We start from the raw sequence: 23,419 nt of genomic DNA on the forward strand, positions 1-23,419 counted from the left end.
GCTCAAGCCCCGCGCGGGGGTTCAAACCTCTCCCGAGGGCGTTCGAGCATCTCAGAACCGGGTGTCCAGGTGGGTTTGACAGGGAGAAGGAGCGCAGTCCCTTGTGTTTGGGGGAGGGATATATCCCATCAATGCCACCTCTTGGCTCGTAGCCCCCCGCGACGGGGTCCAGCCCAGCGGGTCCTTCCAGCTCCCCGGCCGGGCTGCAGGGAGGCAGGGGTTAACCCTGCGGCTCCCACACTACTCCCCGCCCGCCCTCCCTCCGCCCTCCCGCCGCCGAGGAATTTCCTAAAACACCCCCCAAAAAACTAGGAATATAATAATAATTTATATATATATAAAAAACCCCAAACAAACAACACAAAACCCACCCTGCGGATCCCCCCTCCAATCTCCGCCTTTAATACCAACAAACAAACTCGGCTCTCCCTAAAGGAGGCGCCTTTGATCGGAGCGAGACGAGCCCCGCCGGGCACGGGCACCGGCACCACCGGCACCCCCGGACACCGGCACCGCGGCACCTCCGGGCACCGACAGCCCCAGGAACTGGCACCCCCGGCACCGGCACAGCGACACCGGCACCGCAGCACCCCTGGCATCGGTATCCCACGGCACTGGCACCTCCGGCACCGACAGCCCCGGGAACCGACACGCCGGGCACCGATAGTCCCGACATCTCGGCACGCCCGGGCTCCGACACTCCTGCCCCCGGCACCGCAGCTCTCCCGGCTCCGACAGCCCCGGCACCGGCAGCCCCGGTACCTCCGAGCATCGCACACCGGCATCGAAACTTCGGCACCGTCGGGCACCGACAGCGGGAGCAAAGCCCCCGGCACAGACACCGACACATCACCGGGCACCGCACCGGGAGCAGCATCGGGACATCGGGCAGCGCACCCGGCACCGACGCCGATCGCCGGGCTGCGATGCTTCCCGGGGCGGGTCCCCTCGTCTTCCTTCTCCGGTGCCTGCTGCTCCTCTTCGCCTCCGAGAGCCGAGCTCGGGCTCGTAAGTGTCCCCCTCTCCCTTCCCGGCTGCTCTGCGTCCCTTCGTGCCTCAGTTTCCCCGTTTCTTCAGTCTCCAAGGATGTGCAGGGGTGCTTTACGGGCATGGCTGGGGACACGGGGAGGTTCCTGACCATGGCAGGTGTTGCATGGACCTCCATGGCCGGGATGTCCCAGATTTCCCATCCGGCACTGTTGGGGACATGACTGTGTCCCCCTCTGCCCGCTGCTGTCCCTAGCTGCTCTGAAGGGTTGTACAGCGCCGAACACATCCCTGCGTGCTGATGAGGGGCCTGGGGACTCCGTGGGCTGGCAGGGATGTACCGTAGTGCTGGGACCCCCTTTCCATGGGCTAGAAATGTCGCAGGGCAGGGGGTTGACTTGCACACCTTCCCCTGCCCAGATCCCACCCAGCACGGGTACATCTCCCCTCCGAGAGTGCACAGGGCAGGGGCAATTTGGGGAAATTACTCCTCCCAAAACAAAGGTGGGGGCTTTACTCCATGTCCATCCCTTTTCCATCTCCATGTCCATCCCTTGCTCTCTCTCACTCCTGCTCCCACCAGGCTGAGTGGGGCAGACAAAAGTTTGGCATGGGGAAGGGAAGGGAAGTTCGGCACTTGTATAAAAAAGCTGGAAGGAGCTGGCCGGAGCTGTTTAGGAGCTTGGAGGGTACTGGAGGTTTAATTGGGGCCAGGAGGTGCGTTTGGCTTGGGTAAAGCACTGGGACCCCACCAGTGGGTGCTGAGCAACCCCTGCAACACCGCAAAGCCACCGGAGCTCCGAGCAAACCGGAGCAGGACCTGTTGTGTCCCTCCATTTATTCTCCCTTTTAATCTCCCGGAGTCCCAGCGGAGTCAGTCGGTGGCTGTGTCAGGGTGATTTACAACCTGCCCGCTGCCAGCAGTGCATTAGGCAAATAAGCGTCCTGCTGGAGCGCTGTGAGCACTGGATTGCTCATCCCGGCAGGAAGGAGGGGGGCTGAGGGGGCGGGAAGGCAGGGGCATGGATGGGGCTGCGCAGAGTCCTGGAGAGCAAAATCTGGATGAATTTGGCGCTTTGGCTTTCCTGGGCTCATCAAAGGCACCAGACCTAGAACCACAGCAGCTGTTCTTGCACAAGGGATGTTGGTCTGACTCCCTGCCTCTGCCGGGGTTGCTGTGGTACCCAGATTAGGAGGAGGATGGAATCTCTCCCGAGAATGAAACAGGTATTACGTGATGTTTTCACTCTTTGGAGGTGCCTGCTAGTGGTAGCAGAGCCCCTAAATCGTGCATAAACCATGATGAGTAGGGGCAGAAAGGGTTTTTCTGCTTTGGGAGAAAGTGTTGGGGTCCGTTTGCAGGACTTATAATGGTAATAAAGAGCTGGGAACTTAGGGGTAGAAGTAGAATTGGAGCAGGGAGGTCCAGGATCACCCACCCCCCAGCTCTGCAGCACTTTAGCTTTGCTGCAAGGCACATCTCATGGTGCCAGGGCTCCAGCTGCCCCATGGCTGAGAGCAGGGGGTTTTGGTGACAAGATCCTAATCAAATTGTGGTCTTCTCTCCACCACCCACCTCTGCAGCCTCGGATTTTTCTCAAGGCCAAGTGCTCAGGGAGAATGAAGACAGGAATAAATTAATTACGAGCAGGCTCATCAGCCAAGGGACTTAGAGTGTCGTGGCTAAAAATAGGTGAGAAGCAGAAATGCTGAGGCCTGAAGGCAAGTCAGAAAAGAAGAATTTACCCACAGAAAGAGGTTATGTTAGGGGATTTGCACTCCCAGCTGAAAAAAAATATCAGAGTCACAGGTTACTGGGCCAAATGTGCTGCTTTTTGAGTAATTTGGGGCAATAGCTGAATGCAACCATGTTTTGGCTGGAGGCATTTAAACATCAGCATCTCTGGAGAGCACAGGGCAGTGGTTTTCCCCAGGAGCTTGAAAGTTGCTGTTTCATTTCTGTTTGACGTGGTTGCTGGAGAAAAGGGCTTTCATGGGATCCCTCTGTCCTGGGAGTTCGGATCCAGCGTGCTGAGGGACTGGGTGCTCCAAGAGGGGAAGGACCAGGACGAAAAGCAAATGCTACCAATGCCATGGTAAGGGGGAGGGTAAGTTGCTCTAGACAACTGAACATTCCCTTGGGAAGGAGTGGGGGGAATTTGGGCCCCGTCTGCCTGCTCCGGAGCCCACAGGGATCTTCTAGGCTTGTGACTTTGCTTGAGTTCTCTACCCTGAGGAGCTCAGAGTTGCTTCATGAGGCTGCATTTTTGGAGCTACAGAGTTTTCTAGGCTCCCAAAGTCCTGAGAAGGTATTCCCAACCGAGAACTGAGTGAGGCAAGTTTGGGAAGCGATCTGGAGATGTGAGCGGAGTCTCTGGGATGCCACATGTCAAGGGCCCAGTGTGTTTTAACTAGTCCCTTCTCAGCTAAGTTGCATTTTAAGCCTTTCATAAATACAGGGCTGTCAGAGGAGCGCCTGGACTCTGTGTACCAGACAGTGCCTTTTACACTTTATTTATGGCCGCTCTTAAAACTTGCAAACTGGTTTGCATAAACTCCACCCCCCCACCCCCCACCCCCCATGCCTGGCACAGCACGGGCTGGCAGGTGTGGGACCTCCAAAAGAGCTGCTAGGGCTGGGAACCCGGCTTGGACATCCCCTGATGGGATAAAGCTCCAGGGCTGCCATCTGGGGATGTAGCAATGCCCCCCCTACCCCTGCCCCAGCCACGGGATAAAAAAAGGAGAAGCCCTGTGAGGTGTTTCAATGACATCCTTGGTGGAACCAGTTTGGCACCTGGAGTGAAGGTCCCTGCTTGGGAAACTGAGGCACGGGACTGGTGGAGGCTTCCTGCAGTGGGTGAGCTAATTGGGATGAGCATTTTCCACGCTTTGAGGTCTTTCAGCTTTGAGGTGTATCAGCTCCTCTCTAGCCTGTAGCAGGGATTCACCTCTGGAGACTCCCAGTGTCCTGGAGCATAGAGGAGCTCCAATATCAGTCAGGACTGACTGACAGAGCCACAGCTGGGTAATGCTGAGAGCTGTTTCCTGGGATGGTAGAGCAGGGATGTAAAAGAAGCTTAAAGACCATTCAGAATCTTCTGCTCAGGTCTGGAAAACCCAGATGTGGGAGAAGGGGGTGTAGGGGTAGGGTCTGCTGCATCTGTGTGTGTGTGTGTGGCTTGACTTCACTGAGTCCTCCAGAGGGAGGTGAAGTGAGCGCGGCTGAGCCTGAGCCAAGGGAGGATTTGGCAGCAGAACGTGGTATTTCAGTAGCCATCATGTGTGCAAGTTTTACAGCTCACCTTGGTTCCTCCTGCTGTGCTTGGGGTCGGTGCAGGAGATGATCTGACCTGTTTTGGCCCCTAGTGAAGCCGTGGCCAAAGTGCCCAGGCAGTGGGAGGAGTCACACCACCCATGGGGATATCTGTGTCCACTGTGAATGTGGAAGGGTGCGAGGAACTGGCTCAAAGGGGCTGTGCCAGTGGGCTGGAGAGCTTCAAGGGACAGGTCTTATAGATGTGATAGCCCAAGAGGACTTGTCTGCATGCAAGGTCAGGAGATGTGGTCAAATTCTAGTGGAAGGTGTCCCTGTCCATGGCAGGGGGTTGGAACCAGATGATCTGTAAGGTCCCTTCCAAACCAAACCACTTTGTGTTTCTGTGATTCTGTATCTGATGGTCCAACAAGGAGGTTGTGGGATCTTGATCATCTCCCATCATTTCATGGATTTTCACTGTGTCTAGAGCAGGTCAAGAAGAAGTGGGGTAACAACTCATGGTATCTGGTGTGTGAAGCTGTTGAGACACATCTTGAAGAAACATTCTGTTCTCATGGTGTGAGAGATGTTAGCAATTACTGGATGCAGCACAGGATGGGTTGGGTTTCTCCTCACCATTCACTTTTTCACCCTGGATTGGTGTCCCTAAAGCATCTTCTGAAGGTGCTCCAGTGCATTCAGACTGTCTTAGACCATCTGTGACAGCCTTTTGTGAGGTTTCAATCTCCTATCAGCTGGAAATCTTCCCACAATACATATCCTAAATCTTCCAGGTTTTCCCTGAGCTGGTTGCTTTTTCTTGTCCCTGCCATGACCAGAGATCACCCTTTTCTTTCTTAACAGCCCTATCTTGCCTCTTCCCATTTTACTTCCTATCTCATATTACATTCCTCCTTACCATCCAGGATGCAATTGATGCTAATTAATGACAATTAACGATAACCAAAGCACATCAGGGCCTGGGTATAGCTTCAAGCTATTTCCCAAGGGTGTCCAGACTCTTGCTACAGGTCTTGGCTGGTGCCAAACTGGGCTTTACCAAATGCCTGGAGATAGCAAGGCCGAGGTGTCTCCAGCAGGTAAGTATGGACACGAGCAGGACCAGGTCAGTGGGCGGGGTATCCCATGATTTGGATGTAACCAGGTGGTCCCCAACCCAGAAAACACTGGAGCCTTGGCAGAAAGCAGCTGTTGGATGGGAAGAAAGGGAGAACCTCCGTCCTTCAGGATGTTCCTGGCAGAGCTCTTTGGGGTGGGCAAGGTGGAGCAGCTCCCCCGTGGAGGAATCACTCTCCAGAGCATCTCCCACCCTCCCTCTGGGCCTGAGGCCACAGGACTTGCTGCTGGGCAGCAGAGGAATCACTTCCATGGCTTTCAGGTTTTTTTTCTGGTCCATAGAAGCCATAATGGAAATCTGAACACCAGGATCTTGTACTGGGAGCTTCTTGTATTTGAGAAGAAACTGGTTAGATGGCACCTGCTCTCAGAGGTTTTTGCAGCGGGGAACTTGTCCCTTTCCACCCTCTGCTCCCACTTCCAGGTCTCATAGGGCCACTTCCAAGCACGAAGCTTCTAGTTTGCAATCAGCAAGCTCTGGTTGTGTCTCCAAGCTGGTGTGGACCAGGCTGGCCAGGTCCTTGAGAAGGAAAAAAGGTGATGACTTCACCTGGATTTTTGGTGCTGCAAAGCACTCCACAGTTGTCGAGCCCTCTCTGGAAAATGAGAAGTAAACTCAAATGACTTTTCCAAGCATGCTCTTGCTGAAGACTCAATAAATAAGGTGACTGAACAGCACAGGAGCAATTCACTGCCACAAATGGCTTTTCACTCCGAATGAACTGGGGGGATATCCAAAGTGTGACCTCTGAAAATGAAATTATTAGCCTGGCATGGCAAAAAATGATCCAGAGCCTCCAGGTCTTAAGCCTTCTCCATCCATCCATCCATCCATCCATCCATCCATCCATCCATCCATCCATCCATCCATCCATCCATCCATCCATCCATCCTCCATCCATCCCCAGCTTGCTGCTACCCAAAATTGCAGGCACCTTATGCCAAATGGAGATGCCGACAAGTGTCTCCTGCTGCCCAGCGCTGCCAGTTGGCTTTAATTTTACCAGCAGCCCCTTCACAGACATGAATCAGGCTGCTTTCGAGGGCTGGACCCAAATCAGGGCTCCACTGGTGATTAAATGTTCGCACGGAGCAGCCAACTGGCAGGAGAGCCTGCAAAGCAGAGCGGGGCCACAGCGCGTGGAGGCAACTCGATTTCTTCACTCTCGGCGTAATTCATGAAGATGCTGCAAGCAGGGAAAAATGAAGTCATTTTCTCACCCTTTCGCAAAACTATTTTTGTGGATTTTTTTCCCCCCTCTCTCTCCTGGATTTCTGCATTTTCCAGCTGCATGCTCACCAGTTTTGTGTAGTATGCTGTAAGCTCGTGTCGTGCGTGGCTGGGAGTAGGGGTTTGCTGGCTTGTCAAGGGGTTTGGAGCAAGATATGTAAAGGATGATGTCAAGTCCTGAGCAGGGAAAAGGAAGGAAAATACCTCTGCCTGTCCCTCTGATGACATCCACTCCAAAATTACTGCAAATCTCCATCTCTGCAGATGCAACGCTGGCCCCACACTGCTGTGCTCACACAAGGAGGTCTGGACAGCTCCTGTCCAGAGGTACAGCTTGGGGAATCAAAGGCTTAAAGCCACCAACGAGGAGCTCAGGGCTACTGGCAGAGACCTGTAGGGATCATCACAGACCCATAGGGCTGCCCTTCCTGCTGGCCAGAGGGTCTGGCCATGGTAAAGCATCGCTTGGCTTCATCCTGAGGATGGTCAGGAGCTGGAGGAAGGACTGCAGCCCAGCCCAAGCGTATTTGGATGAGTTTTGTCTGGTTGGTGGGAGAAACCCATTAAGCGGGTGACATCTCCAGCTTTGGCAAGGTGGGACAGCACCAGCTGGGCTCTCCGAACCACTGCTGGGCCCCAGGTGACAAAGCAGAGCACAGGATGGCTTTTAGCATCTTTGAGGTGGTGAAGGCCATTGGGATCATTTTGGGGACCCTCTGCTGTTCATCAAGGAGCCCTCCCAGCAGCCCAGCAGGGTAAACATCCGAGTTCACGGAGCTAGGCACTGTGCCCTGGAAAATAGCCCTCTCCCACATCCCCAGGGTGCTGTAACGTTTTAAAAGACCCATAAAAGCTTCAGGGAGCATAAATGTCTCCACTGCCTTTGGGCAACGTCATCGTCCAAACTACCTCAAATCCCTTCAATGACGTAAGCTTTAAAATCACCTACAGTTTTCAGAGGAGCTGTGAGCACTTAAATCACTAAAACCACATCAGGCAGGTGTGTGCTTAGTCATGAAACAGCTCAAGTCCCAGTGTGACCCTCTGCCTGGTCAGGGCCTGGGGACATGTCACAGGAGAGTGGGGGCAGCCATCAGGGCTGTTACAGGGTCCAGATTCCCGTGGGTTGGAGCTCAGTCCTGCAGGACCAGGTGATGCTTGTGGATGGGAACATTAAGGATGACTGAATTGGGTTTTTTGGCCAAACTCCTGGGGTTTGTGTGGTGATTCTGGCCATGGTTTGTCCCACAGGCTCCTGCTGCAGGCGGGCTTGGTCCTGTCAAAGGATTGGTGCGTGACCAAGGACTTGGAGATGGAGGAGGTTGATAGGGAACTGCTAAAATACAGGGAGTGGGGGGGACATCTCCTTCACCATTTGTGCTGGGCACCATCTAATTGCTTTCCCTGCTCCGTGGAGAGGTTAAATCCATGCCAGTGTAGCCAGGTCTGGATTATTTCTGGGACAGACACTTCCTGTTCAGGAGCACAGCTGGAAACTGGCTCTTCTCAGGATAATAGGATCAAGGAGGAAGAAAAAGAATACATGTGTTTATGCTTTTGGGGGCAAAAAATGGATGAGGTGGATTTGCTGTCCCCATGGACAACCCCAGAAATGAAAAGCCAGTCACTCCAGTCAGACCAGTGCTGCACTAAGCCAGGTAAAGCCAAGGGGATGGGACAAGCCAGCCCAGTCCTGCTCCTCAGGGAAGATATCTGGCTGCTGGTGTTGGTGATAGTGCTTGTCCAGGGATTCTGGAGATAATGAGCTGAAGTTCTTAGAGGGAGCAAAAGATTTTCCTCCAGAACGTGTTTCTACCCAAAATTGTCTTCCTTTTTTCTTTCTTCTGTTTTGTTGTTGTTGTTGTGCAACAGTGAAAATGCCTCCCAAATTTAGGCTCTCCTATCTCTGTCACCACTCCCTGGGGGAAATTCCATCCTATACCATCACCCATCCATCTTCCAGTGAGCATTTCTACTGACCTGTTTTAGAGTGAAATCTCACTTTTCTTGCCTCCAAACCACCCATTCTTTTCCTTGCTTGCAAAGGAACTCCAGTTTACTTGGAGGAGTTGGCATTTGGGTCACATGTGTCCCAGCATAAACACCCCCCCTCCAAATCATAACAAAAAGAAAAAAAAAAAGTGTTTTGGGAATGTATTCCATCTGGGATTTGGTGAGTGGGATGTGGCCATCAGCTACTCACAGGGAGCAGCATGAAGGCACAGGGCTGTCCTTGCTGTTCTTGTTGCCAGCGGGAGGGGAGGTCTCGTGAGGACCATCTCCTTTTCTCACGTGGCTTCTCCTGGTTGACTTTCAGGGCCGGATACGTTCTGCGACTTCAACGGCAAGAAGTACAGCCCCGGGGAGAGCTGGCACCCCTACCTGGAGCCCCAGGGGCTGATGTACTGCATCCGCTGCAGCTGCTCTGAGGCACGTCCCCCACCAGGGCCACGGGAGGTGATGGGGACACTCCTGTGCTGGGGCTTTGCTTTGGCACCTAATTTGACCTGAGTGTCTAATCTGACCTGAGATGCCCTTTCCAGCCCCGTAGCGATGTCAGATTAATCTCTTCCCTTTTGAAAAAGCCATCCCGTCCCCCTGGGGGTGTTGGGTTGACCTTGTTGTTGACTGTGGGGAGACCTTTTGGTACTCCAAGGGAGCTTACAAAAACATGGAGAGGGATTTTTTACATGGACAGATAGTAATAGGACTAAGGGAATGGTTTTAAACCAGAAGAAGGGAGATTCAGATTAGATTTTAGGAAGAAATTCATCCCTGGTGAGGGTGGTGAGGCACTAGCACAGGTTGCCCAGAGTAGCTGTGGCTGCCCCAGCCCTAGATGAGTTCAAGGCCAGCTTGGACAGGGCTTGGAGCAACCTGGTCTAGTGGAAGGTGTCCCTGCCCATGGCAGGGGGTGGAACTGGATGATCTTTGAAGTCCCTCCTAAACCAAACCAGTCTGTGATTGCATGATTCTGTCTCAGCAGAGTTGGTGGGCTGTGAGTGGAGATGGCTCAGGGCTACTCTTGGACCGTGAGTGGTCTTTGCTGATGAGGCACCGTGAGCTGGCTGGGTTTGGACACAGTTTGTTGTGATAATGTGGCCACTGCCCAACATCTCCCTCCTCTTGCAGGGGTGAACATGAACCAAATGTTCCCTGTGGACCTAAACGAACCATCTTTGTCTCTCCCCAGAACACCAACATCAGGTGCTACCGGATCCAGTGCCCAGCCCTGCAATGTGCCAACCCCGTCACGGACCCCCAGCAGTGCTGCCCGAGGTGTCTTGGTAGGTGGACATCCCTCAGGGAGCGGGGGACAAGGTGGCCGTGGTCCTGCAGAGTGGTCCCTCAACCGCTCACACCCGTGGCAAGGCAGAGATGCTGGGTTTGATCCTGCTCACGGAGTCACCACAGCTCGGGCTGCTCGTGATACTTTTTCCCTCCAAAAATGTGATTTTTGATGGAAAAGGGCTCTCTGCCAGTCCACTTTCTCATCCCCTTCCTGAGAGATTTGTAGGGGCAAAATGTTATTTCACATTTCAGGGACAAAGCAGAAACTGGCACTTTATTCTGATCATTTGCCAGCAAAATTTCTTGGATTAAAAAAAAAATTAAAAAAAATTTGAAAGATTTTTAACCACCTAATTCTCTACACTGGAGATTATCTCACGTTTTATCCCCAAAATTTTCCCTCCCTGTCCACTACTGATGACCTCAGTTTACCTCTATATTTTCATTCTCTCCCTATAGATTACTATGACTTCGCTCCCATAATTTTCACTACCTGTCCACTACTGTATTATGTAATTTTTACCTCAAAATCTTTCTCTCCCCTACAGACTAACTCACATTTTATGCCCAAAGTGTTCATTTTGTCCCCTCAGATTTTTCCTCCAAAATGTTCCTTGTCCCTTACACTTTACCTCAAGTTTTGACCCCCAAATTTTCCCTAACTCTCCACTACTCAGTTTACCTCAATCTGTTCATTCTCACCCCTATACATCACCTCAAGATTTAGCCCCAAAACTTTCCCTACCTGAGTGCTGGCAAAGCCAGTCAGAAACCATCAGTGATTTGAGAAATTAGGAAGAAAAACTAGGAAAAAAATTAACCCTATTTTTAATTTTTAGCTAATTAACCACGGGAGAAGCCCTTTTTACGTGACTCCATCTGAATTTGAAGATCATTACAACCAGGGGAGGGAAAAAATCAAGAATTTTGTTAGAGGTCAAACTTCCAGGTTTTGCTTCGGTGCTGAGCTCAGTGCAGTCAGGGCAGCCCCATTCCCCAAAAGCTTTTGGAATCATAATTCCCAACCAACCCTGGCCACTTCTCCATGGGAACTGTGGTGCGTAAAGGGCTCCTTGTCCCTTCGGGTTGGGGTCATGGGGAATCTGCAGAGCATCCACGCTGTGTCAGGTCCAGGCAGGGCTGGCTCTCATCCTGCTCCATTCTCGTGTTCTTTTCCAGAGCCACATTCCCCTTCTGGCCTCCGGGCGCCTGTCAAGTCCTGCCAGTACAATGGGACGACCTACCAGCAAGGGGAGACGTTCAGCACCAGCGAGCTGTTTCCCAGCCGCCAGCCCAACCAGTGTGTGCAGTGCAGCTGCTCCGTGAGTCACCTCAGAGCCCACGGGAGGTGGGGAGGGCTTGGACTCTGCTCCTGCACCCCGACACTGTCCCACAAGCTCAAAAACCTCAAAAAACCTGGGGGTACCAGCCCATGGTGCTTTATCATCAGGATCAGGTTACCAGTGCAGAAGAGAGATTTGCCGGAGATCACATGGTCGGTTTTGGGTGGGGCCCGTGGGGCTCCTTGGGGTGGGCATGGGGACTGTCCCCATCGAGCATCCCAGTGATCTGGGCCTGTGTCTGACAGCATCCAGCTGGGATGGAGGGCCCCCAGGGAACCTGCAGGAGCTCAGTGTGCCTGCAAGGCAACATGGACACGAGGTGCCTGTGCTTGGGATTCAGAGGTTCTTGGAATCCATAGTTTTGTAGAAAGGCCTGGATTGGAAGGGACCTTAAAGCTTACTCCACTCCAACCCCCTGCCATGGGCAGGGACACCTTCCACTATGTTACTCCAAGCCCTGTCCAACCTGGCTGTGAAGACTTCCAGGGATGGGGCAGCCACAGCTTCTCTGGGCAACCTGTGCCAGGGCCTGATCCTCCTCACAGGGAAAAATTTCTTCCCACTATCTAAACCAAATCTCTCCATGGAATATTGACCTCTTGCTGTTGAGTTGCTGGGATTGAGCTGAGCTGCAGAAAGGATTTGTTGGCTCCCAACCACCACTGGGTGCCTCAGTCTCTAAGGGTCTCCAGCTGCCTCTGGCTCCTGCCCTGCATGGCTGGAGCTCCCCTAGGAGATGACAGCAGAGACACAGGGTGGTGGGCAGTCAGAGATGGCAGTGGGATGGCAAGTGGATCTTCATCCCCTTTGCTTGAGTTTAAGTGGGAGCTGAACCCAGGGCTGAGGTGTGCTTGAGCACCAGGAGCTGGGCTCCTCTAGAATCTCCTGCAGTGTTCACCAGCCCTCTGGGCCAGCAGAGATGGGCCCTGCAGGAGGGCTGAGCATGTGCTTTTCAGGCTGTCTACAAAAAGCGTTTGCAGGAAGCAGCTCCTTTCCATGCTCACTTCCAGTGACCTTTGGCAGCACCATTGTATTCCCTTCTTCCCTGACTGGTCCTCATTGTCCCACCTGAGGGCTGTGACGGTAGCCAGGACGGCCTCAGTGTGCATCTCAGTGATCATCCATCACTGACTGCTAACTCTGTTGGGATGTTCCTTCTCCAGCAATGCCCTGAGACAGGGCTTGGCTCTGTTCTACCCATCCCTCTCCCAAGGGTTGGGATCCTGTGAAAATTCATCAAGAACTGAGTTCTGACACCTTCTCGGGAGGCATGAGGTCAGCAGTGATGGGATGGTGTGTGGAGTGCCAGGAGCTGAGTGTCAGGAGATAAATGGATCAGCTTCTCCTCCTTGAGACAGAGTGAGGATGGGGGACTGGAAGTGCTGACACTGGACTCGGACACTGTGAGGAACTGCTCACACTGGCTGCTGCCTCTGCCATGAAAGAGAGTTGCAGGTGTGGCTTTCACCACCCATCATTCAGAGCCCTTGGATGGGCCCAACCTCCACAGCTCCGTGCCTTGCTTGCAGCAAATAATTGGACTAAGTTTGGCCAGGAAAGAATAAAGAGGCAGGAGAGTCCAAACCACCTCCCTCTCTCACACACAGGGGTTACACCAGTTAATGTTTGGTAGCAAAGTATCCATGATACTGGAATAGCTGGTCTGAGCCTCCGGGGTTTGCTCACACCTCAGAGATTGGTGGTGAAAGGAATAACTCAGATGTAGAAATGATACAGTTTTTGAGGCTGGTCCCTCTCTTAGGGACCCCAGATGGATGGTGGGAAACACCAGGAAGGAGCTCTTGGATCCTACTCTATTGGATTCTACTCCTACACCTTGCCCTGCTTTCCCACCTCATCCCCAGGAGCCCGTGGAGTTCCATGTCCCTCTCGGCTGTCACTCGGGCTCTGTTTATTCAGCAGGATAATGCCTTGGATACGAAGGAGAAAATAAAAGGCTGGCTGTGGAGGGGTCTCTGGGCTGTGTCTGCTGTCAGCTGCTGGAACAGCTGCGGGAACAGCTGGCCTAACCCTCCTCAAAAACCGCCCCGAGACTGGAGCCTCTGGGATAAATCCTGCTTTTTATGACATTTGCCCGAGGCAGGTCATTGCTGTGAGCTGCTGGTCAGAAGGAGAAAGAAGGAAGAGGCAGGTCTGGACTCCATGAAGAGGAGAGCAGGGTTTGGTTTGCAGTGACCTCCACCAAACCCTGTTGTTTTACAAACTTTCCTCATGCTCCTCATGTTCCTTGTGCAAACCGTTTGGCTTCCTGGTGGGAGAAGAAGCTGCTTTGGTTTGGTTTCCTAAGGATATCCTTGGTTGACCTCTTGGTTTTTGTTCAGTGGGAGCTTGTGGACACCCCAGAGAAAACTGCTGTGTGAAGAAGAGGACCTTGCTGTTGAGCTCTGACTGCTGAACATCCTTTTTTTACCCTTCTGCAAAGCAGCAAAAACTTAGTCCTGCAGTGCAAATCCACTGCCTGAAGTGGGACTGAGATGTACTAAGGTCGAGGCTGGTCTTGATCTGTGGTTTTCAGTTTGAATCACTGCAGAAATGAAGTTTCCAAACCAGCCACCCAGCCTGTGGAAGAAGGTCTACACCTGAACGTGCATCCACAGCTCCGGATCTGTGTCTGTGTGCTTGGTTCTGGTGTTCTTAAATAACCCCAGGCAGAGGGAGGGCAGAGCTTTGGCGTGGACCTGTGTCTGGGTTCAGCATCAGGCTTCCCATTTCTACCTGTCTCCTCCAGGTCCTTTTCCTGGGAGATGTCAGAGAAAATCTTCTTGTGCCCCTTCAAATCAGGGGGTTGTTACGCAGAGTTTAAAGGTGTGTCATGGCCTTTTCAGGTCTGATAGCACTGAGCATTGGTGAGGTTTGAGGATGGACTATCAGGGGGCTTTTGATCGTGGAATCATGGAATAACAGGATGGTTTGGTTTGGTTTGGAAGGGATTTGAATCTCACCTAGTCCCACCCTCCTACCATGGCAGGGACACCTTCCACTAGACCAGGTTGCTCCAAGGCCCATCCAACCTGGCCTTGAACACTTCCAGGGATCCAGGGGCAGCCACAGCTTTTCTGGGCAACCTGTGGCAGGGCTTCCTCACCCTCACAGGGAGGAATTTCTCCTGAATGATTTACGGTGGGTCTGCGATTTGAAGTGCTGGCATCCCAACACAGGGGTCATACAACCTTTTGCAATGCTGACAATGATTTTTTTTCCCCTCCTGCCCTCCTAGGAAGGCCAGATTTACTGTGGCTTGGTGACCTGCCCGAAGCTGTCGTGTTCCTCTCCGTTAACCGTGACGGATTCCTGCTGCCAGGTCTGCAAAGGTAATGAGGCTGGAGGTGAGGGTGGGATACTCCAGTTGGTTGCCACTTGACAGCAGGAGCCATTCCAAGCCACTTTAGCAGGATTTTGGAGGCCTGTGCCATAAATCAGGCCACTTCCTAGTGCTTGGTTGTACCAGGAAACAAAGATGGGGGCTTTTACCTTGCACGTTTCCCCTCCCTCACTGAGTTGTGATCTGCCTTCCTGCAGCCCCAAAAGCTGGAAGGGCTGAACTCTTTGCCCTGCCACTGGTGCATTGTGCAAAGATGGGACCTGTGTGGAGGGAAGTCCTCCAGGCCGCTCATCCACCAGGACCATGTGAAGGTGATGCATTTTACTGTTGCTCCAGGGAAGTTTCCAGGACAGTCAGGGAAAAACCCTCTTTCCACCCCATTACAGCATGGCTGAGTTTCACTCTCACAGCTCTCTGTGAGGGACAAATTCCTGAACTTGCTGCTGTTTCCCCTGTCTCACACCTGGGAGAGTGAGGAGAGAGTTAAGCTCCATGTCTCCAGATGAGACAGATCCCAGCGAGGATGGGCAGATTCACATCCTGCTGACAGTGAAGTCACAGCATAAAATGACTCTTTAATACAAGAGATATTTATGAGGCTGGAAGGCCATGGTTGCCTCCTGACCATGGGCATAGAATGACCTCCTCCAGGTACCTCCTCCAAACTCTCCCCTTCTGCCATTTGTGTTCCTCCCTCCTGGTTTTCTTTGGTGCAGCTGGGATATGTCACTGACTCTGTGAGAAATGTCTTTGGATTTATTTTTAATCATTCCCCATCACTCTTACTCTACCTCTGGGGTGTTTTTCACACCATCCAACTTCAGAAGCTTCAAAGTCATGTCTTTCCTGGAGCTGAGTTGTTGTTGATAGTGGGATAAAATGTTTTTCTGGGGTATGGCTCCATTTGCTTTGGATAATATGAATTGCATGTTCAAAGTTCCCCTCTTTCCAGATCTCCCAGGTGGGCCAGCACCCATAGGAGAGCTGCTTCCAGCCAAAGAGAGAGCAAATCTCCAGGCAGCATCTCACAGGACAATGTTCTTCCCTTGCAGATGGCTCCCATGAGAAGTCCACAGAGGAGGAACCCCTGCAGTTAAACAGAGGTGTTGTACGTGATATTTGCATTTTAAAACTCAGATTATTGCTTCTGGCACACTGCAATTAAACAGCTCAAAGAATGCCCTTGGCCATTGTCTTCTACAAAGAAATGACCCCAGCAGCTCTCGGAGGGCACTCCGGTCCTTGAACAGCAGAACCATGGGAATCTGGTTTGCAGGGGAATCATGTCTTGGAATTCAGTCTAGGTGAGGGATATCAGCACAGGTGAGACCTCAGACCACCAGGGAAAGACTCTTCTCTTCCTCCGAAGCATTTTGAGGACATGGTTTAGTGGTGGAGAGCACTTTGGCAGAGCCAGGTTAAGGGTTGGACTCAATGACCTTAAGATATTTTCCAACCTAAATGATTCTGATTCTACGACCTCTTCGGTCTTTGGAAGAGCAAAAGACCTTTGGGAACTGAAAATCTTGGACAGTTCTCCTTTTTTGCTGAGGGTTCCTTCACAGTGACATTTCAGACCCAGGTCTGTGGGATTAGGTCAGTTAGCTCTTGGCTCTGCCCTTCTCCCTACTGCTCCACCACCTATAAACCCTCCAAAATAGGCACAAGGGGACCCTTTGTGCTGAGTGTCTTGTCCCAGAACTTTGCTCTTGGAAGCCTGGGACGCTCCTGGGATTTCAGTCCCGCTAGCTGGCAGCCCCACACCAGCCCTCCTGCTGCCCACCAGGTGAGAGAGCAGGATATGGCCCATCCTTACCTTTCTTATCCTGTTTGGGTCACACAGAGGCCAGTCCTCAGTTTCCCAGTGGGTATCTAGGAAAAAGCAGCCCATTTCTCTGCCCGTGTCAGGGATGTAGGACCTCACATGCTTCTCTGAGGGCACTGGGTTGAGCATGGGAGAAAGGTGCTGTCCCAATGAAGGTGACCACACACAGCTTAAGGAGGACACCAGTGTAGGGCCTTGACTCCAGCTACTCAGTACTCCTTGGGCAGTGGCAGCAGCAAGATGGGGAAGGGTCTGGATCACCAGCAGTGGCTGAGGGAACTTGGGGGGCTCAGCCTGGAGAAAAGGAGGCTGAGGGGGGAACTTCCAGCTCTCTCCAACTCCCTGACAGGAGGGTGCAGCCAGGTGGGGGTCAGGCTCTGCTCCCAGGGAACAAGGGACAGGATGAGAGGAAATGGCCTGAGGTTGTGCCAGAGGAAATTCAGGTTGTATGTTGGGAAAATTTCTTCCCTGAAAGGGTTGTCCAGCCCTGGCACAGACTGCCCAGGGCAGTTCTGGAGTTCCCATCCCTGGAGGGATTTAACAGCCCTGTGGATGTGGCACTTAGGGACATGGTTTAGTGGTTGGTTTGTCAGTGGTGGGGGAATGGTTGGACTCGATGATTTTGGAGAGATTTTCCAACATAAATGATTCTGTGATTCTATGGCTTCTGGGTCATTGCTTATCCCTGTGACCCACGGACCTTCCACTCCTGATGGAAGGTGTGCAGGACACTGCATGGCTTTTTCCAGCATCCTTTGGAGTGAGGACAACCCAGCTGCCTGGGTCTGAGCCCCCTCCTTTTCTCTGACTGCTCACAGAGGCACTCGCAAGACCAGTGCTCGGGGGAGGTGACGGGCAGGAAGCCACCCGGAGCCACTGTGTCCACTGTCCTCAGTTCTTCCCTGGAGTTCATTCCCAGAAGCTTCAAACCCAAGGGGGCAGGTGGCACCACTGTGAAGATCGTCTTGAAAGAGAAGCACAAGAAAGGTAAGGGATGGAGAGGCTGAGAAGTCTGTGTGTGGCTTGAGGCGACTTCTCCAGAACTTTGAATTCCCCAGGGAATCTGTTTCAGCAGCAGGTTTCCAGTAACAAGTCTTACTTCCCACTTCTCCACTGCCAGCCTCGCCCAGCTATCTCAGTCCTGGAGCCCAGAGCCTCTTGACTGCATGAATCTCCCACTTTCCAAAAAGACTTGGGAGGAAATTGGTCCTTGGAGCATTTTGGAGATCTGGGACCTGGGAAGGGAGGTGCTCAGCTGGAAGGCTCCACATGAACCTTCCAGTACAGTGCCACAGAGGGACAGGATGTTCCTCCTTGCGCCTACCTGCCACGTGCTGGGTCTGTCCCAGGTGTTCCTCCTGGAGGAGAGAGTAGGAAAGTGAGATGAGGAGGCAACCCCCTTGATCCAAAGGGGGAATAACAGGTCCTTTCTCCCCCTGGCGGCTCTCCCACCATTGTGCCTCCAGAAAAACTCTTTCCAGTCCTTGGAGACAAAGCCCTAGAGAAAATTTTGGGACCTCCAAAAATTTCCGTGGTGGAGTCAGCAGGTGGCACTCTTCACTGTGCTTCATTCTGCGACAGCCTCCGAGGGACCCTGGGCTTCCAGAGGTTGGGAGGCAGGTGAGGTCCTGCCCACACTTACCCCTCGCTCACACCAGAGCGGTCAAACCCAGCAGCCTCCACCTCCTGGTGCCTGGGCCCTCTGCCCCGTGGCACCTCCTGGGTGGGGTGGCTGCAATATCCCCGTTCCCACTGCTGCCGGATCCACTGCCGGATCCTGCTCCTCGAGGCAGCAGGACCACCCACCTGTGAGGTGGTGAAATGGGTTGAGCTCTACCAAGCCTTGGGTTTACAAAGATGAGGAGGGTTCATTTCCATCAGCAGGTCTTTTCTCTGTCTCCTCCAGCTTGTGTTTACAACGGGAAGACCTATTCCCACGGGGAAGTGTGGCACCCTGTCTTTCGGCTCTACGGCCTCCTGCCCTGCATCCTCTGCACTTGCAGGGACGGCGTCCAGGACTGCCAGAAGATCACGTGCCCCAAGGAATATCCGTGTGACTATCCAGAAAAAGTAGATGGGAAATGCTGTAAAATATGTCCAGGTAGGTGGGATCCCACCTGCGCCTGCAGCTGGCTTCCAGATCCTTCCCTACCTTGGTTTAAAGCCCTGGGATAGATGTGTAGGGTTTCACATTCCTGGTGTCTTGAATCCACATCAGATGAGTTCAGATGGAAGGGTTGGCTTGTCTTGGAGGGCAGCGGGACTTTCCCAAGGTGAGGAAGCTGCAAGGACCCCCAAAAGGTTCCATCTGTTGGGAGGCCGGAGTCTGGAGGAAGATGCTCGAGGAGGGACGTGCTCAGACAGACAGAAGGTGATTTCTGGGGAGAGGGCACATGGACTGCTCTCCAGAGCTCCCTGTGGGACAAAAAGTCAGAGGGTTAAATTGTGACAGGTGAGATGTAGGAGAAAGGAGGAGAAGGAGAAGATTTCCCAGGAATGGGGTTATCTGTGGTACTTACAATTTGTTGGAATGGGAGCTCCCCATACCCGGAAATGGACGTTGGACACACAGCTGGAGCGGACCAGGGGGAGCTGGGCTAGTACTGGGACATGGGAAAGGGGCTGGAGCACAAGTCTGATGAGGAGCAGCTGAGGGAGCTGGGGGGCTCAGCCTGGAGAAAAGGAGGGTCAGGGGAGACCTTATCACTCTACATCTGCTTAGCAGGAGGGTGGAGCCAGGTGGGGGGCAGGCTCTGCTCCCAGGGAACAAGGAATAGGACAAGAGGAAATGGCCTCAAGTTGTGCCAGGGAGGTTTAGGTTGTATATTTGGAAAATTCCTTCCCTAAAAGGGTGTCCAGCCCTGGCACAGGCTGCTCAGGTTGGTGGTGGAGCCCCCATCCCTGGAGGGATTTAACAGCCATGTGGATGTGGCACTTGGGAACATGGGTGGCCTTGGCAGTGCTGGCGGAATGGTTGGACTGGATGATCTTAGAGGACTTTTCCAATCTTAATGATTCTGTGATTCCATGGTGGAGAAGACCTCTTCTGTTTTCTAATGTTCAGTGTGTTTTGAGTCTCTCAGCTGTTCCTTGGTCTTTGGAAAACTATTTTCCTTAAACCACAGAGCTGGTAAAGATGCGGCAGGGCGTGAGATCTCCTTCTGTTCCCGATGGAGAATGTTTTCCAGGTTATACTTGTCTGTACTGTCATTTATCAGGAGATGTTCAGCTGATGGACCACCCACTGCTTCCCTCTGGAGACTTTGAGTGTCTTTGAGCCTGGCTGGAGGTCTGTCAGGTTCCTTGTGATCTCCTCTGATGAGCATCTTCAAGGGGGCTTTGTGGAGGGGTCTCGCCAGGGAGAACAACCAAGGGGCACTGCCACGTTTCGGAGTGGGGGCAAACAGGCTGCAAAATCATTTGAGCTGGGATTTTTGAGGCTTTCCAGCCTCTGAGCAGGGAGGTTCTGGGATGGCCTCTATGGGGGAGCAAAGGGCAGAAGCTCAGCTTGTTTTAATAAGGTTTCTGATATGTTTATGAGCAGGATTTATGATGTGGTGCCTAGTGGGAATGGGATGTGATGACTGAGCAGAGCCCTTCCATTCTTGCATTCCCATTATAGTGGGTCTCTCTGCTTTCAAGTCGACAACTTTCCCTGCTTGGATCTCTTGTCTGCTGTTCAGTACTCTTTTTATTTCCAGTTAAACACCCTGATGCAGCCAAAATGATTTTGTTCTTGCTTTCCAGTTCTCCCAGACAGTGATCACACACACACACACATTACTCAGCCAGCTTACATCCTTGCCCTTTCCTTCACTGCACGGAGGTTTTGCCCATCTTCTTTCTCCAGGCAGTTTCTGTGACTGTTCTCCCCTTCCTGCTTTGTATCCAGTAGCTTGGATTTCTGCTTGCTAAAGGGGTGCTGATCCCGGGATTGCGGCCATGCATTGTTTGGATGGGGAGGTCATCGGAGCTGCTGTGGGCAGAACAAGTGACCTCGACCCGTGTCCCTGCTTCTCCTTCCCAACACTGTTGGGCCACTGAGTGGCCCCAGAGTGAAGCTCCAAAGCTGTTAAATGCCTGTTGAATGTGGGGTTCCTTCCCTGGCTTGAAGGTGGGGCTTTAATCAAGGACTCCATGATCTTAGAGGTCTTTTGCAGTTTTAACAGCTCCATGATTCTATGAATGCCCCAGAGCAGGGGAAGTTTAACGGTCTGGGGCAGAGGTTTTCCTGCACCCTGACTCTGTGGTGGAAAGGATGAGGGTGCTGGGCTGTGGTTGTCCCCCTTCGCCTCATGCTGAGCCTGCAGAGCTGAACGCTTGTATTCCTGGTGCTTAACCCTTTAAACTGGGATTTCCATCCCCTCTTGGAGAAAAGGAGCTCAGGACCACCCCAGAAAGCCTGGGGGAGAGCAGAATCAGGCCTGAAATAACTGTCCTACTAAAATACACCCCACGCATCTATTTATAGCCAAGCTTTCTTTCGAGTAGCGTAAAAAGTTTCAGCATCCAAAATGGCTGGGAGAACAAGGCTAAATTCAGCAGTGCTGGGCTCCTCTGCCTTCCAAGGCTCACAACCAAAGGCAATAAATCTCCTTCCAAAACCGTGGGGGATTCTTAATTACTCCAGATACATTAAAAAAAAAAAAAAAAAAAGTGAAATGTTAGCAGCTGTCCTTTACCGAGGATGTTGCAGAAGTCACGTAGGGCCCCGGTGTGGGTGGCACCCCACGTGGGGAGAGTGCTGGGGATGGTGCTGAGCTGGGCATATTGCCCAGGCAGTCCAGCCACAGCTCTGGATCCTACACTGCTGGCTCATCCCTTCGCTTCCCTGACGTTCCTCCTCCAGGACAGCAGTGGGAGTGAGATGGGGAGCGGGGAACCCAGCCTGGGCTTTGTGGTGATGGTGGCACCACGGTCCCTGCGGTGAGATACAGGTGCTGAAAATCCCCTGCCCTGCTGCCTGAGTCAGAGGGAATGGAAAACATCAGGATGAGCAGGTCCACAGGTCCTTTAATAACATCTCCCCTCGCTGCCAGTGCTGGGGATCAGATCAAGGTCCTACTCAGAGACGCAGCTGTGCCCGACGGCACCAAACCCAAGGAGATGCCTTTTCCATGGCCCGGGGGCTGAGGCAGCTCCTCCAAGCTCCTTCCTGCCCTGGTTTAATGAACTCTGTCCTTGTTTTTGCCCAGAAACTAGAGTCAAACCCACGGATGAAATAGTCACCACCCGGTGTGGCAAGAACCCCAGCCATGTCCTGGTGTACATGTTTGTGCCACCGCGCTCGGAGAACTCCAAGGAGATCCTCAGGACAATGGCCATCGAGAAGGAGCTGACGGAGGAGGTGGAAATCTACAACTGGAAGCTGATTAAAGGTGAGTACCATAACAAAACCAGCCAGGAGTGCGAGGAGCGTGTGGAAACCTGAAGCTTTCCAAGCTATGGTCAATCTTTCAGGCTTTTCTAGTGGTGCTCCAGCCCTTGAGAGGTGAATCAAAACCTGCTGACAGCAGGGTGGCTTTTCTGGCTCCCTCATTTCACCCTCTTTTCCTGCAGTTCTGTGCAGAGCAGGGGCTGGAAATCACTTTTGGCCCCACCACAAGCTGCAACACTATCTGGAGGCACAGCATGTGGGCAAACAAGACAAGGACCATGGGGCTGTTCCCCTGAACCTTTCATGGTTTTCATGCCAAATGCACATGGAAGAAACAAACAAACAAACAAAAATTGTTCTGGTTTTTGGTTTTGGTTTTGCTCTTTTTTTTTTTTTTTAACCCTAGTCCACCCACAGCTTCCGAAGGGGGAATGAATTGTCCCCTGGCTACTTTTTGGATGGGTGGGTTTGGATGCTCCCTTTGGTGAGTCCTCCAGAGGTCAAAGCACAGCAAATGCACTGTCAAATGGCACCAATCTCTTGCTCTCTCCTCATGCCTTCAGCTTTGCAACACTGTTATGGACCAGAGGGTCCCAGGGACACCTGGTCCTGCAGATATTTGCGTTGTGTTTCTCTTGGGCCCAGGAAAGTGTCATGGTGCCCCAACCCTGAGTTTCTGTTGGACATTCTCTATCCAAAATACTTGAGCATTTGAGGTTGGTTGTACCTTTCCTATGGACACAGTGACCCTCAGCCCAGGTGTTCTGGACATGTGTAGGCAGATATTCTGGTCTCTTGGTTACGGTCATGTCTCACCTCACTCCCTAGGGAGACCTCAGCCAGGTTCTTCCCCTTCTTCACAAAGGGTGGGCACACATGGATGGTAGCCAGAGAAAATAACTCCAGAGATGGACCCTTGGTTGCCACCATGTTTCCATCCTCCCCCTGCCGTTCTCCATCCTCCACGGTGCCCCTCTCCCCATCCTCCCCCTCTTCTCCTTCACAATGGCACCTTGTAGCTAGAGGACAGCTCTGAGCCCACACTGTCTGGGCCCCACCGTTTCCTCTCCTCGCTCCTTGGCAGAAGTTGACACCCAAACCTTCTTGGTACCTTCTGAGGCCAAAAACTTCATGCCTGCATGGAGCTCCCGAGCCCTGCCAGCCAGGGACAGGGAAGGCCCTTGTCCCCGAGGCCAACACAGCTCTTTTGCTTGGCAGAGCGAAGTGTTGTTATTGGGAAAGAGTCACATATGGATTCCACCTCTCCGTGGTCCATCTACTCTACCGACAGTGCAGCATGTGTGGAGTAAAGAGGCTGCAAGTCACACCTGGACCTCATCCATCTGCCTTTGTATGGCTTGTGATACCTACATGGCCTTCGCTGTTTCTGTCCTGGGAGGTTTTTCTCCCTGAAGCAGGAGCTGAGAGGAGAAACCAGTGCCAACATCCACCCAAAAGTCTTACCCAGCTGGCTGGTGGTGCATGACCAGCCTCCAGAAGAGCTGCAGTGGGGGCTTCCCCATGTTTTTAGGGGTCTGAAAACCACCAGGCATTTTGAAAAGTGACTTTCCAGTGTTTTTGAACAGGAGTTATTCGTGGAAATAGAGGACAGTGAAGGAACAGGCA

The 23,419-nt window shown here is 52.6% G+C and overlaps 1 protein-coding gene across 2 annotated transcripts in view; it reads left to right on the plus strand.

Annotated features, from left to right (window-relative positions):
• The first annotated feature begins 493 nt into the window (after nt 1-493).
• CHRDL2 (chordin like 2) overlaps nt 494-23,419 on the plus strand; it is a 28,134-nt gene continuing 5,208 nt past the window's right edge. The window contains exons 1-9 of one of the 2 annotated variants that reach the window (XM_050334184.1): nt 494-1,008; nt 8,932-9,044; nt 9,808-9,901; nt 11,085-11,227; nt 14,487-14,580; nt 15,644-15,699; nt 17,235-17,403; nt 18,323-18,517; nt 21,612-21,794. In XM_050334184.1, the coding sequence (XP_050190141.1) occupies nt 927-1,008; nt 8,932-9,044; nt 9,808-9,901; nt 11,085-11,227; nt 14,487-14,580; nt 15,644-15,699; nt 17,235-17,403; nt 18,323-18,517; nt 21,612-21,794 (1,129 nt within the window). In that variant the 5' untranslated portion in view covers nt 494-926. Of the gene's footprint in view, nt 1,009-3,068; nt 3,084-8,931; nt 9,045-9,807; nt 9,902-11,084; nt 11,228-14,486; nt 14,581-15,643; nt 15,700-17,234; nt 17,404-18,322; nt 18,518-21,611; nt 21,795-23,419 lie in introns of those variants that run through there. The other variant, XM_050334183.1, reaches the window with a different exon arrangement.

Source organism: Myiozetetes cayanensis, unplaced genomic scaffold, assembly GCF_022539395.1.
Source record: "Myiozetetes cayanensis isolate MyiCay16 unplaced genomic scaffold, myiCay2020 scf5-8, whole genome shotgun sequence".
Classification (NCBI taxonomy): Eukaryota; Metazoa; Chordata; class Aves; order Passeriformes; family Tyrannidae; genus Myiozetetes; species Myiozetetes cayanensis.